The sequence below is a fragment of the Prorops nasuta genome, unplaced genomic scaffold, assembly GCF_024137725.1.
Source record: "Prorops nasuta isolate Cenicafe-Biocafe unplaced genomic scaffold, Cenicafe_Pnas_1.2 PNAS00014, whole genome shotgun sequence".
In the NCBI taxonomy this organism is placed as follows: Eukaryota; Metazoa; Arthropoda; class Insecta; order Hymenoptera; family Bethylidae; genus Prorops; species Prorops nasuta.
This window is the reverse complement of record NW_027116811.1, coordinates 4,021,776-4,037,728: the sequence shown is the minus strand read 5'-3', so window position 1 is coordinate 4,037,728 and position 15,953 is coordinate 4,021,776. Positions and strand designations below refer to the sequence as shown.

Below are 15,953 nucleotides of genomic sequence, written 5' to 3'. Positions count from 1 at the left end.
TCGGATCAACGAGAAACTTGTGATGACATAGCTGTATAAGTATATATAGTAGCAATACTGGGGTCTGATGTGGTGGACGACTGGGACGATGCGACGGTCGCATGAAACTTAACGAGAAAGCAAGTTCCACTCACGTTGGAAGTTCGAACGTCACTGAATTGGAAAATCAACATTTCCGCTCGATGTGCCACGCGAAATGGCCGGTATTCCCTCATTTTTCCATACGCTCTCGTTTTCTTTCTTTCATACTTTTTGTACCACGCAGAGCCCGCCATACGTCACGATTAGAATCCGACAAATTCTTTCCTTCCGCATTCTCATAGTTACCTATATATATATAGGGACTACTGATTATAATATCTATATATATTATACTTTCTCTCTCTCATTTTTTTTGCTCTCCTTGTTACCGATAATCATTGCTCTGATGATCCAGGAATGATATCTGCAATTTATGATAACGACTCTTTTTACATTAATCAGCTGCCATAAGATTTATGACGATTGTGGTCCTCGTATCGCGATGCTTTAATGTATATTCGTGATACGCCAGAAATTTCTCCATGTGCAGTAACATCAACCTAGCGTTAATGGACATTTCGTGTTTTATTGACGAATCAGCTCGATCTACGAAGATATGAATTCATCGTAGATATATGTGTATGTAAATTTACGTCAAATCGTGGCTTTCCGATAGCATCTGTCTATGCAAATATCGTATCTAATTGAAATCGGCAATCTCAATTTTATTAATTTTTGTAGAGCGAGGCTGTACCTGTATAACGTTCCACAGCTGAACGAACATAAAAATTCATTAATCTAACGTAGCTCGAAGGGATATCAATTATTTGTATAAGACCTCTTTGGATATAAATAAAAAGAAGTTTGAAAAAAGTTTTATGCTACAACAACTCATATTACTCGTAGTTAACAAAATATTGTTTTATTACGTTATTGCCTGTATGCTTTAACAAATGTTAAGTGTCTCACCTAGTATATTGTAGAGTTTAGTATATACAGAATTTATTTTTTAAATAATCACAAAGAATAGTTGGAAAGTTTATTATTTTTAACACAGGGACTTTGAAAACATCTACAGACAAATAAACAAATCTGTGCTACTTATTCGTAATTGAAACTTAAGTCTAATCAGTCTTTTCATCGGATTATTACTTTTCCAAGTAATCATTTGTGTCAATTAAAAAACACTATCTGCTATATGAAATGATCGATTCGCAAAGCTAGCTTAATTTAATTTTCCAAAAATTTCAATAGTTCGTAAAGTTTACTCAGAATTTAATGGACATTAATGTAAAACTTGGTATTTCAAGACTTTTCTAAGGAAAATTTAATGGGTTTTCACAAAGATCCTTTTGTGCTTGAAAAAGATTAGAATTTGAAGTTTTGAATTAGCTAATAATATTTTTCTTCGTTGAACTTTTATTTAAAGCGTTTTAAAGTTTAAACAATCATTATATAATATTGTTTTTTAAAATGAAGAAATGTAAAAGATGAGTTACGATGAATTACATTATTTACGAGGCTTCCTAATATACATATAACAAATAAGAACGCGTTTTCTTCACTGCCAAGTGATATGGGACATGGCATGGGAAAGGATTTTCCAAATGAAACCGAGGTTCAATTGATATCTCTTTTCATTCGTAAATGGATGAAATTAATAGGTAGTCGTTCCACGGTTTCCTCCATTAGCTTTGTAAATCATACAAATTTAATTCAATACTTTATAATTGTAGGGACAGGTGATTCCATAATTCAATTTAGCAATGATTATATATACATGTATTGAGCTATAGATTAAAAAGCAATATTCCGAATATAATATAAAGAATTTGTTGCTTTTTTAACAATAATATTATCACAATCATAAGTTATTAATAGTTTTGCTGCAATGCTTGAAGTCAGTTGGAGGTAGTTATATGTGAAATTCGACAAAGCACAATTGAAAATTCAATAGAGTTCTATGTATAAATGTAATTTCCAGTATAAATGCATGGAAAGTGCAGTCACTTCATGGGCCCCTATTTGCATCAATTTGCTATTTTCAAATTTCCTATTGGAAAAATCATAATTTTGAATCACAATGGAATACATAGTCGTAAAGCAACAGCAATTAGGTGTGTGCTTTACAAAAACTACATAACTTTACATATATAAGTAAGGTCGTATAGTACTGTAAGCCCAAGTGGGATTTAATCCTTCTTTCATTTTCAATGAAGAAATTATTTTAAACGATTCGTTATATTCATGTTTCGTTTGAAGCAGCAGCTTTATTTGCTGGATCCGACGATCTCAGATAGAGTTCGTATTTCTTGATTAAACGGAGAATATTTGAAATCCAGTAGTGCTTCAAATGCATCTTGCGAGAAATTCAGAATATACAACGGAATAGACCGTTTGAGCTCGGTGAGATTCGGTTTCCCATCTGGAATTCTTGTTGTCGAATTACTTGACTGGAATTCGTCCCCCCAGGCTTATATTTTCCAAGATTCTACTTGATTTACTCAAACATTACGCTATCCTTTGATATACAAAATTAACACCTTCGATTGATCAAATATTTTCTATAGAGATGGAATATAAAGAAGCAGATTTTCCCCACGATTAACTGCATGGCAATAAAGCTCAGGCAACTCTTACAGTTGCATACACAGTGTCCCCTTAACTCATGCCAAATTGATATATTGACGTAAAGCTGCAAGTGACTTTAAGCATAAATTTATTATATACAAATTTCTTGCATAACTGTTGATTAGAAAATAATAAAAAATTACAAATTCCTTCCTTCAAAATATCTCGATGCTCCACGAGTGACCTAAGCCATTCCTTTGCTTGATAGAACAAAGCTATCAAACAATTCTTCTATAATAAAATGAAAAACCTCGAAAGAAATAATTTTTAATCCTTATATTAATTCGTCAATTTGACACGAGTTAGTTGGCCAGTTTGTACGAAGGCTCGTAAATTTCGAGATTAGTTAAAAATTGTTTGATAATAATCTACACTGAATATAAAGAAAATTCGTGGAGCAAGTTTGAATAATAATCAATTATATATTGTAGGGAGAAAGTAGAAAAAATATGTATCAGCTGTTTGAAGCAATCGAGAGCTTTGCTTTTGTGGTCGTCTCAGAGTTGAGCCATTTGACTGGGGCTCTGTTAATTTTCACAATGCGCATTGCAGTTTTCAGCTGAAGCGTATATAGAATAAGAAACTGTGTATAAATATAGCTCACTTTCTTTCTCTCTTCATCTGACGCTGACCTGATATTTTTATTCCAAAGCTGTAATTAGTCCTGGCCGTATAATACATGCTGGAAAGCTTACGGAGATTAACGCTAAATGAGATTTCGGCCTCTCCTGGAATCCTCTTACTTAAACTGTTACTTCCAAACTTTTCTCCGAGCCGCAAATTCAACTGATAATGAGAAGCTCGCTACACAAATCACACAAACACACACACATACACAGAAATTTATCTGTCAATTGCACCGACTTTTCTCACGATCATATTGGAGCCTGTGTGCTGGATTTCACACGCTACTCCTCTTGCCATTGCTCGTCATGTGAAAAAGCTCAAACTGTACATAGTGGAAAAGCGTGAAAACTGCACGAGAAAAACTAACTTCGGCTTTCGTTTTTCGGCTCGACTAGCCGGATGTGTACGTAAAGTTTTGTGCATTTCTTTTCTTATGTGCCTTATTATTCGTGCTTGGCTTATTTTCCTAAATTCTCTCCCGTATATTTATTAATGCAACTTATATATATTTCCCTCAGGCCCCTGCAGTTAAAATGCAAACTCTGAATATTATGAAAAAGCAAACGCAATGCGGTGGGTGTTTGGATCTAAAAGTTTTTATGTCATAGTTATTTTCTGTATCTATAAATATCAGGTATATTATTAAAAACGTGCGAAGCTTTTTACTTTTCACATTTTTTCTTCGCCGACAGTTTATTATAATCAAACACTGACGGATCTTCGAAATAGATTCCGAAGCTGTCGTATCGAGTTATATTTTGTTTTGTTTTTTTCTGAAACTATCGGTATTTGGGACGTTAGAATGTGTAACGTAAACTGTTCTTTTTCTTTCCATCAATCTTCTTTTATCATAACGTTCTTTCTTTCTTCGTATTTCATCAGTTTGATTGAGATCTATACAGACGCTGACTGTAATTTAAACTTTCTTTTTTTCATAATTTTCTACAAATTCCTGGACTCACGGAGATGCAAGTTTTTATTGATGGAAAAATTGCAGTAATTTTTCTACTTCGTATAATTTAGTTTGGACATTTCTCTCTTGTATGAATGTAATTTAAAATATATTTATTTATAAATGCGTGAAGAAAATGAATCGAAATTTTGATTATGAAGAAATATTTAATAAAAGGACTGAATCTCAGGTCTGGTGACACATTTTGTGTGAAAATTTGAGTGGAAAGGAGGAAAGGCAAGAAGTGTGGTGCTTTGAAGCAAGAGACGCTAATTTGCTTGCTGTATGGCACCATTTGCCTTGTTAGGGGTTTAAAGACAATAGGAATACTGCTAGTAGGGCAGTTGTGCTCACACTTGGCTTAGTTTATTCACAACACTATAGTCAACTAAAAGAAAATCACAGGAGTGTGTTAATTACTTTACAGGAGTAATTCGCGATACGCAAGTAATTTCTCTCAATGGTTTTAATTTTTGATGCTTTCTTCCTTCTTCATCAGTATCTTTGTTAACACCTATTTATTTATCTAATATAAAGCATGTATACAGTATCTCTAAATTTAATAAACTAAAATCACCACGAGCAGTCTTTGCCTGTACGAATCATGATAAAGCGACAAAATTAACGTTGCAAGTTTCACGTGTGTTTCGTCAATTAAGGTAAAATAATGAGATACGTGTATGTAAAATTTGACAAAGCAGTGACTTTTAATTATAATAGTATTTGACGAAACGGTGAAAAAATGTAAAGCTGGAAATAATATATGAAGGCTTTGTAAAAAAATGTATACATGAATATAGTGAGTTTGTTTTACCATAATAAGAGGACAGAAATCGCGTGGTTTCATTCTCATTATAGCTGCTACTGTACAAAAAGAGCTTAGATCTGAAAAAATTTTGTAAAAATAAAAATTAATATTATGTTGTTGAAATAATTATACAACTACTCGAAAGAAAATCTTGTTGGAATACGTTGTGATTGTCGTAAAATACCCTTGTAAATTATTCCTCTTTGATGCATGAATTTTTTGTTACTTTTAGTGTTTAACTATAAAATTACATAAAAATAATACAATCTCTTGTAGATAAAATAGCATAATAAGACTGTATATATATATATATATATATATATAAAGACGAAAATAAAAGAAAAATCTTTTAGATGAAGGGGGAATGAAACCAAAAAAGGCAAAGAAAAAAATAGTTGTATATATGATGCAGCGTGCAGTGAAGGGTCAAACCGATGAAACCTGGTTCAAAATTGGTCGTAACTAGAGTGTAGGGCGATTTCCTGGATGAGATATTAATCGCGTTATCGACGTCTCCGTCTTTGAAAGTAACCGCTTGTATAGACTATATGGCTTTGACTAGCACGATGCCACCGCGCGCCAGCAGCAACAACATCTACCATCACCACTACCACCTCTTGTCGAGTTTAATTAAACTTTTGCAGCGAATTCACCGGGCACGAACCCTTCCAACCCCCGTACAATGAGGAAACGAACGAATTACTCTCTCTATCGCCGCTGGCACAGCTTTGTTGGCTGTTTTAATCGCTTCTACTTGGGACCATTCTTTCCACCCTATCCCCCCCCCCCCCTCCACGTGTTCCCGAAACAAAAGATCCGATCTTAAATGCGCAGATATCATCCAAACTTTTCTCAACTTTCTGTAAAGTATATATATATATATATACTGTATATATGTATAGTCTACATAAATATAGGTGCTTTTTCAAAATCTCTTTGAGAGAGTTTCGCGTTGAAAGTCATCTCCTATACTCGGATGATAGGGGGATCTTTATTCTATATACCGCAGCAGTAAAGTCAATTTGACCAAAAGCTTCAAGAGTTAATTAGACATTGGACTCGCAAAATTGCATTTTTCCGTAACTGCGAAGGTGGCTCCTGAAACTACTTGGGATAATAATAACGTGGTAAATTTATTAGAAAAAAAAGAAGATCGTACATCTTAAGGATCGTATAGCGAGTTTAAGCGAGCTACAACTTTTTTCATCCAAAAATGTAATTACACGTTTAGCTGATGAAGTTTAGGATTGAGAAAAGTTTCGGAGCGGAGCGGTCTAGTGATTTTTGTTGGAATGAAAAATTACGCCGAGTTATAAGGCGAGAGAGCGAGTCTCGAGTAAGAACGACATAATTTTTTCGGTGTCTCCGTGTACTCTTCCTCTTTTCAATGCTCCGCATTATTCGCTTGACAAAGAATGTAAAAACTCTAATATATATAGATGGGTGATATACCATGCAACGTTTTAACGCGATTATGCTATATATTTTTGGCGGAAAACGATAATAGTATTAGTAGTGTTTCCGGTGCGAGCTTAATTACACGTTTGGCTGACGAGGTTCGGACGAATTGAGAAAACTTTAGAGAGGGAAGTGAAACGTTTTAATGCTTCTGGCTGAAATAAAAAATTAGACCTGACTAGCCGTTAGCTTTGCCCAGATACCATTTGGCTTTCTGCGTTTCTCCATATACTATATACATATATATATATATGTATGCCTGCATATGTGCACCGAGAGCGAATTTCCAGCACATTTATCTCAAAATGAGAGGATGTTTTGAGACCCCAGCGAATTGAAGCTTTCATTAGGCCAGCTTAGATCAGTGCTTCAAGTACCTTTTTCAGATAGCAAACATCATACAGGATAGTTCTTTTGGACCCTTCTTTAAAAGAACCAACGAATATTCACATTTCCCAAATTATCTTCATGACGAAAATCATTAGCTTATTATCCTAATAACGGTTATCCTTCTGAAGAAGTTTTAATATAAAGCGTACTATTATAAATGCATGTTTTTATAGGTATAGTGATATCAAAACTTGTATATATATATATATATGTTCATGCCATAACCCAAGTTTTTAACAGAGTCCACGTGAGACAATTTGAGATAAATGAAAGAAGATAATAACGTGGTTGAAATTGGTACATCCCTCAAACTTACATGACTCGCGTTCTTTGCCATGGAGAGTCTGACTGTTTGATAAATGATTTTGTGCAGGAAGAACTATATTCTTGAATTTATGAATTAATAGTATATAATTGATGGTAACGTTGCTGCGTGCTGCTTGCTTCGGGTAAATATCACGTTTATTGTTGCTACAGATAGATGATTGAAAACGAAATAGTTGGCAAGCATGCGAGGAAATTTTAGAAACTCGTTTGCCGCGCGAAACATTATCGAGTTTATTCACATACAGCAGAGCATAATGTTAACATTGGGAGAGGCTAATTCTGGAAAATTGCAGTGTTCAATATGCATACTATAATGAGCAATGGGTTTCGGTCTCGTTTGAAATTGTTAATTATGAACAGGAATAATTCTCTCCGATTTCCTAGACATTTTGAACATTGCTTGGATTGCGTGTTGACATAACTTAATTACGTATTCTCGGGAGCGTGGTTTCAAGTGCTAAAAACGTAATTGGAATGGAGTAAAGCAAGTCTTGCGCTTACACTCTTCCCATTGCAAGTTTTAACGCTTTTAAGGACGTTCGAAACACCCAGCTAAAAACTGACATTTTAAACTTCATTTTCTTGTGTTAATGACGCAGTAAACATCCTGGAAAAAGCATTATTTCTCGTTTGTATAATAGATAGCTCGATGCATCTTCAGAACTGTGACTACATTGCTCGATAATATAACATTATTAGTAGATGTTAAAAAACAAGATTTTCATTTCCTTCCAAATTTTTTTTCTTCATATATAAGCTGTTACAGGGAACGTATTGAAATTAAATATTTCATTCAAACTTAATTTCATAATTAATGGTGTTATGAAAACTAAAGAAATAACAAGGTTTTATTTTGTAGAAAAGAGTAGCTGATTTACATTTCAATGATTCTGATTTGTTTGATTTTTTTTCAGCGCTCTCAACCAAGCTTGCGCTTTACATATGTACCATAAACGCAAAGTGCAGCTACTATACAACGCGCAAGAACATTATTTACAAGTGCAACAGTCATGAGCTGGATAAAAGTGGGAATAACAGAGAAAATGCAATTGTTTGCATTTGTCGTATATACTTTTCATGTATATGTCAACTAATTGGAGGAGAAAATTTTAAAAACGGTTTGTGGAGACTCGCATGTACCTTTGAAATTTGTAATTACTTGGAAAGAGTCTGGTAAGCGAGTTCGTGATGTCTCTCCGAAAAAACTTTTCCTCCTAGAACGTTGAATTTGTTCCCTTTTACTTTTAAACGTGTCGAGACCCTCCCGAGACACTTAGGAGCGAGCCTCTCGCTTAGAGCGTTTAGTTTTCACCAGTTTGAATTCATAGTGGTGCTGTATATATATTCTTTTATATACCGGGTATCCATTTAATCAGGGCCAAACGCATAAATTAAAATAACGTGAACAAATGCAACAAAAGTTCCTTGCGTCTCGTTTAAATCTAGCTTTTACTGAAAGATTTATTAATGATCATAAATAATTTAATTCTAGACTTGATATTGGTTGTAGGAACGATTCCTCGATGACTTTTTCATTAAGAGTTAAATTTTAAAATTGTACAGGAACTTACCCCTTCTTATCAAAATTCCAAGTCCCTATAATCGAAGTGTATAATTTTATTCACAAAATCTTCCAATGCAGAGAGATAAGAAATTTTGCAAGATAGTTTGGCCTTCGTAAGGGCATCTCATAGGAGGTCTTGCAGTCGGTACCGATCTCGCTTGCACATTTAATACACCAGTTAGGATGAGATAGAGTCATCCGCTGACCTACCTCACGTGGCGTGACCTCCGGCGTGATTCGAAGGCCAATGCACCATCCTCCAATACCTCATAACTTTATCAGTCCAACTACTCTCTTCTCCCTTTCACCTTCTCACTCGTACCGCAAAAAATCACTTCTCCGCCCCCTATTACTAAATCATATTGGCATCAGTTATCTATCTATGTCTTAAATTCCCACTTGTGATTTATATCACAATTATTTCCATATCTGTAATATTCCCCACTCCGGCATGAAACGTGCCAAAAGATAAGCGAAGAAAGATTGGATAATTCTTTCCCTTTGCAAACTCGCTTCGATTCTACGAGAAAAATTTGATAAGGCAATTGGACGAACGAGTTATTAACGACTATCGTTGAAAAATTAATTTTCTCGTGGAAAGCAGGGTTTGGAACGCTCCGAAATCGAAGTCTGCAGTAGAAATCGATCAGACGTCAGTGACAGCAAGTTCAGGCACTCGAGTATAATTCGTTGTATCGCAGGCATATTAAAATCGTATCAGGAAGAGGATTGCACGAGTCTTTCGCTAATATTTTCAATTATTATAATACATAATATATCGTTCGGAGGAAATTTTCAGTCTGCCTCAACGACGATCCATTGCTCGTAATCGAAAGAAACTTGTTGATCCGATTTCAAACTGAGTAGTGAATTATCGAGATCGAAGAAGTCTGGAAACTGCCAAGTGCAGTGTTCCAATGGCGATCGTTTCGGACGATAAAAGTGCATAGTACTCGTCCGTTAAGATCCTGCGATCTTCCTTACAGCACAATAAAAGGACCTCTAGCGAAAGTTTCCACATTGCACACACAATTATTATAATTCAAAGTTATATTTAGTTTTGTCAAGTTTTATTAATATACGACCCCGTATGTTACCTCCAATAAGAGGGTATAACGGTATTTCCAGCTGAGAAATATTTTAGCAATATCCTGTCATGTATCGCAATCCCGTGTGATACATTATTACGCATGTAACAGATTTTTCTGACACGTGCTTTCGTACACAGATGCTTGGTAAGATATACTGCCAAGTGCGTGAAGAAAACAGTTTTTCCAGTACCAGCGAGCGCGACGTCTTGCATAATATTTCTAACTCGGTGTATTTATTGCCATGCGAGTGAACTATCGATTTATTTTATCCCCAACAAGATGATAAATCTATGCGGTATTTCACTGTATAGCAGCAACGAGATATGATGGTCGATGGTAGTATCGAGATAAAATGAAAAAAAACATGTAGATTGCAATTAGTAAAAAACGAGCTAAAGGACAGATATATATCTACGTAAATTTTGAGGGATTAAATATTATGCTTTTATTCTTCATTCAAGCTCAAATTCACTTTCTTTGATCCAATAAAATTCTAATCAAACAATTTCTAATAAACTATATATCGGATTGATATGGAGGGTAAGGATTGAAAAATTCAACAGTCTGCAATTCATATATATATATATATATAGATACTAGGAATTTGACCACGTGCTTAAATCACAATTCCAATACAGACGTACGGGTTTGTTTAATCCGATTTGTAAAGCACGTCTGAAAGATTTGTCGATGGAGCTTTGCTTTACTGTTAATGATAGGTTGCTACGTGACTACTGCTCGATTATTCCTATTATACTAGTGGCAACTGCGCGCTTAGAGCGTATTATTTCTGCCAAGTCCCTGGGCAATTCAAGAGACTCGAAAACCCACCGAACCGATTAGGATGTACCAAGTGTGTTTCGTCCCAGCAAACTTTCGTGCTGATACACTTGATTACAAAACTTCTCTTCCGGCCCCTTCTTCTTCTTCTCCTTCTCCTTCTCCTTCTCCTTCTCCTTGCTCTTACTCTTGCTTTTGCCGACCTTGCTCTGACTAAACCAAAGCTACCCTGTACACAGACCATTCGCTATTTACTTTATCGCTCGTTGGATCGAATTCTAATCAGACTCTAAATCTTACTCCTGTACCACTTCAAAGTTTATGTTACTTAGAACCATTGTGCAGTATAACTAGTAATTATACAATCGCATTAACGCAACCCAGCTTTATTGCTTGTCTTCTAATTATAGTTTAGTATAACATGTATTCTCGCGCGTATAACTGGAATGTTTTATAAATAAATAGATCGTAAATGATGCAAATCTTGGCTTTGCCATAAATAGGATCTTGTTGAGTTGGGTTTTAATAAAGTAAGCATATTTGAATTTTAAGTTCACTCTGAGAGCAGTAGGGTTATGGAGAGGGAAAAAGCAATGAGGAAGAAAAAAAGTTAGATATAAGGGATGAAAGAATCTTTGACCATACCTCACGGTTCTGCACGCGGTAAAAATGTTCAATAAGGTTGCTGAGGGTTTTGTTCCGCGGGTGACATTGCAAAGTAGCGAAAGTTTCCAGGCTTATATGCATCAAGCGAAACTTTGTCGAACGGCTGGCAGATGGAAAGTTTCAACGGTGTGCCTGCGGCGGGTTTTCACTGATTTTTGCCCTTTCTCTCTCTCTCTCTCTCTCTCTCTCTCTCTCTCTCTCTTTCTAAGCTTTTATTTTTATTCTGCAATTCCGGATATCGAGATCAGCTTGAACGTGCGTCGCCTTTCTTATGCGCAGGTTCCTGCCAAAACGCTGCGCCGCGAGGCGTGACCGGCAAGTACGACCAGCGACACGTCCAGGATACGCCGGAGCGACAATTCAGGTAGGTGCCACCCCCTCTCCTCCTCCACCACCTCCCCAACTCAGCGTAAATCTTCTCTATTCTTCTCCGCGTAAAATAAAAAATCTCCGCTACGAAAGATTCAACGATAAATCGTGGCCGTTGCCTGAAAATCATTCGCATGAATTCAGTGATAAGATAAGAATCGTTTTTGAAGAAAACTATATATATATATGTATAGCGCGACTAGGTAAAAATTGAACGCGCGTTATTGTGGCCATAAGAATCTTCTCGTTTCACAGTGAGATCTAGATTATTGCATTGTCCATTAGCAGAGGAAAGTATCTCCCGGGGGAGATACGACCCTCCGGGACACGCTGGAGAGACAATTCAGCCAGGTACCCCCCCCCCCCCCCTCCCCCTCATCCAACCTCGCGTAAATCTTCTCTATTCTTCCCCACGTAAAATAAAAAATCTTTGCTGCGAAAGATTCAACGATAAATCGTGGTCGTAGCTTGGAAATCATTCGTTTCAGACCCGCAATAAGACGAGAAATATTTTTGAGGGAAACTGTTTAGAGCGTGATTAGGTAAAAATGGAACACGTGCGTTATTAAGGCCTTAGGGATTTTCTTGGTTCATAGTGAAATGTAGATAATTGCGTTGTCCATTAGCTGGAAAGAGTCTCCCGGGGGAGATACGACCCTCCATGAGACGGAAAGGAGCTTCGCGTCCCGGAACGTAGCTGGGGCGGAAGTGGAGCCTGAGGCAACCGGAAATAAGAATGGCCAAGTTCTTGAAGCTTCAGGAAATTCTGCCATGTCCTATCCTAGGCGAGGTCTGAATGTCAGTAAGTATATTTAAATAATAAAATCAGTCGTTTGCTCAAACGACCAGCTAATCCTATAAGTGAAATCCAAATTGATCGACGCAACTCTCTGCGGTGTAAATTTTATCGCAACGATAAATTACATGTACAATCGCGTGAAAAAACTTGTATATATACCCACGACTGTCGAAGTTAATTTACATTATTTTGCAGCAAAATAACAGTTTGTAACAACACTATTACTATATATGTTACATCGTTCGACGATAACCGTCTTGTGTTTCTGGTATTTTCAGCAACGGATAAATCGCGGAAGAGGTACGGCAGTATCGATCGTGGTCGGAAGAAACGTCGACGGACCAAAGGATCGGATTCGGCGGGTCATTTGGATGATTCGGTGCGGGAAAATGAAATTCGAGATAAATCGAGGCGGGACGAGCGACCAGCGGCGGGGTCCCAGGCCCGTAGATCTCGCGCGGAGCGAAGGAGGAGACGAAAGGAACGGGAGAGGAGTCGCCGTACCGGTAGGAAACGGAATAGAACGAGGCAGGATGGCCTTGAATCGCGAGGCTCCAAGTCGAAAGGTCGAATGAGCGACTACCTCCTGCTGAAAAAATTGAGCAGCAACTCTTACGCGGAGGACCCTGAGGGAGCGTCCAGCAGTACGACCTCGGCTATCCTGCAGGATCGGTCGACGACTGATGATAACAGCGGCATGAGCCAACGTGGCACGGCTAAACGATTGCCTTACAAGGAAATCGTCGAGAGACAATTGTCGAAGCAACTGGAAAAGGAAATCGGAAAATCTGCTGCTGCTGGTATGCCTCCTGACGATATAACCAGAATAGAAGATCGTATCTTGGGCAGTCCTATCATGAGCAGCCATCATGGAATGAAAGAATACGATTTCAGAAAAGAGAACGAGATTCTTGATGATAGATATAGATTTGGCAATTCGCGCTACGACGCGGAGAGGATGTTGGGCTATTCTAGAACCGCCCCTGAGGACCTTCCTATCTTGGACCTGGAGAACGACGTCCTGCTGGATAGGACCTTGAAGGATTACAGCGCTTATATGACGTCCAGCTTGACGAGAGCTACTTATTTCGAGGATTCCAGGAGTACGTCTGAAACAAGCAATAGCGAAATCAGCACGCTTCGTCCTCTCGAGGATGATCCGCGGGGGGACTTGTCCTGCATAAATGGATCTTTTCAACCAGCACCTCTCTCGCGGCACGCCCTCATCAAATATGTAAAGTAAGTGGTCTTTCCCATGAATTATTCAATTCATTGCGCTTCCCCGAAGGAAAAATCAAACTGCTGTTTACGATTCTTAAAATACACACTTACCTACTACAGGTCTCTGCCAATCGAGCATGAATAATTTACGATCTTATCGTCGCACAAATGAAGCATTGAAATTATTGTAATGATAGTCTCGGAATTATTACTGTGAAATTTCTCCAACTTTGGAATTGCGCAGGGATAAGTATAGGAAGTGGTACAACTCTTGCAAAGTTTCTCGCTACATTAATCTCTGCGAGTGGTTTTAGTTTTAGCAAAATTGTGGCATGCAAAAATCATTTTATTCAAATATAATCTTATTGAAAAACTTCTCGACGTTAATTCGTCCGAGATATACTCGTGGGATGGAAAGTTTATTTGTTCGGCGCGATTGTCTCGATGCATATGAATATATATATATATATATATATATATAGATATAATATAAATTGATAGAGAGACAAAACTGGAGAATAGAACCATTGAGAGATGCGTTATACAAAGGTTAATTAATGTTTCAGATCATCGACACCGGGTCACGAATACCTTGAAGCGGATTACGAATGTGCTCCTGGGTACTACATGTTGACGAGCAATAAGAGACTGCTGTGTAAAAATCGTCAGTGGATCGGTCAAGTGCCGAAATGCACGGTCAAACAGAATCTCGATGGGGTTTGCGCCGAGTCGTCCTGTGAGCACGTCTGTAAGGAGGTCGATGGCACTGTTCAATGTTCCTGCTACAAAGGATTTCGATTAGATGGCTACAAATGCATCGGTAAATACTGCTAGTTCGAAACCTCACGAGTATTTCGGATAATTATTTATTTCGCATGCTTCCTTTCCTCTTAGAAATATATTTTAATAAAAATATTGCGATCAAATATATGTATTTATATAATAGAGTACATATATATACATAAATAATCCTACTTTACTTCTCGAGGAAAGATATTCTCCCAGAAGGGGAAATATCGACATATCCGGTTGAACCTTTCGCGTATTGACAGTGTCAGCTTCTCGCGGCTGAAACTTTCCATTTTTACATCGAACGAGGAAAACACCGATCCAACCAGACGACCTGGATATTGTATTTGATTTAAAAGAAAATTTACACCGTTCTTATTTTGGATAAGCCATGCCACACCTTCGCCTCTTTATCACGATACACGAAAATGATTTTATTTGCCAATTCCGCCAGCTTGATATTCGAGAGAAGATTGCAGTTGAATTTGCTTTGAAACGCAGATATTAACGAGTGCGAGGTTAACAACGGGGGTTGCGAGTACAAGTGTGTTAACACAGCAGGATCCTTTCGGTGCGAATGTCCAAATGGTATGAGACATGGGGAGAATCGATTTACGTGTATGGGTGAGTTGATTCGATGCCTGCAGCGTTTCATTGCTGGTTAGCCTGAAAAACGTATATAACTTATGCAATATCGTCAAGCTTCCTTTGCTTTGCAGATATTAACGAGTGCCTCTTGAACAACGGTCATGGTCCCTGCCAGGATTCGTGTCGAAACTTGTTCGGCAGCTACGAGTGCTCCTGCGAGAATCTGCAGGGCACAGTTTTGGCTGCGGACAACCACACGTGTCGGGACGCTGAGCCTTGCAGTGTCAACAATGCCGGATGCTCCCATACCTGCCTCTCAACCATGGGTCGTGTCTTCTGCCTCTGTCCCGATGGCTATGTGCTGGAAGATGACTGGAAGACTTGCCAAGGTTCCGTAAAATTACATTTCAAAACACCCTGAGAGCAATACACAATTACTAACTATAGTAGGTACTACTTGTTAAGTCTTTAACCAGAATTGTTAACGATCGGTTAATTACCTAACCAACGCTTGATTAAATTTTATTAATATGTATATATGACTAATAATAAAGTAAATGGTAAATTATCAGAAATACTTTTTATTCCTGCAAGGATCCAGGTCCATGTAATGTCAAGTTCAAGTCATACCAGCACAGATCGCATCATTTCATTCATTAACTCTATATAACATTATCATGGTGGAATCTCGCTTTTATACGGTAGTTTGCTTCTTTCTTAAGGTGACCGAGGAACTATTCCCTCGGGCCAATTGACGTTTAATGGCGTCAGTTGGGTTGCAAACGATACTTGCAGTCTAAAGTCCATAAACCTTTATAGTCCAAATACTGCGCACTGTTGACTATTGATTCTACAGGCGTATATAATTTACC

General features: G+C 37.5%; 1 protein-coding gene across 3 annotated transcripts in view; it reads left to right on the top strand.

Moving 5' to 3' along the window:
• Window positions 1-15,953, top strand: part of LOC136778527 (uncharacterized) — a 34,016-nt gene that overhangs the window by 3,137 nt on the left and 14,926 nt on the right. For 2 of the 3 annotated variants that reach the window (XM_066735455.1, XM_066735454.1), the window contains exons 2-7: window positions 11,595-11,679; window positions 12,311-12,486; window positions 12,762-13,722; window positions 14,271-14,524; window positions 14,995-15,117; window positions 15,213-15,470. In XM_066735455.1, coding sequence (XP_066591552.1) covers window positions 11,595-11,679; window positions 12,311-12,486; window positions 12,762-13,722; window positions 14,271-14,524; window positions 14,995-15,117; window positions 15,213-15,470 — 1,857 coding nt within the window. The remainder of the gene's footprint in view (window positions 1-11,594; window positions 11,680-12,310; window positions 12,487-12,761; window positions 13,723-14,270; window positions 14,525-14,994; window positions 15,118-15,212; window positions 15,471-15,953) is intronic. The other variant, XM_066735456.1, reaches the window with a different exon arrangement.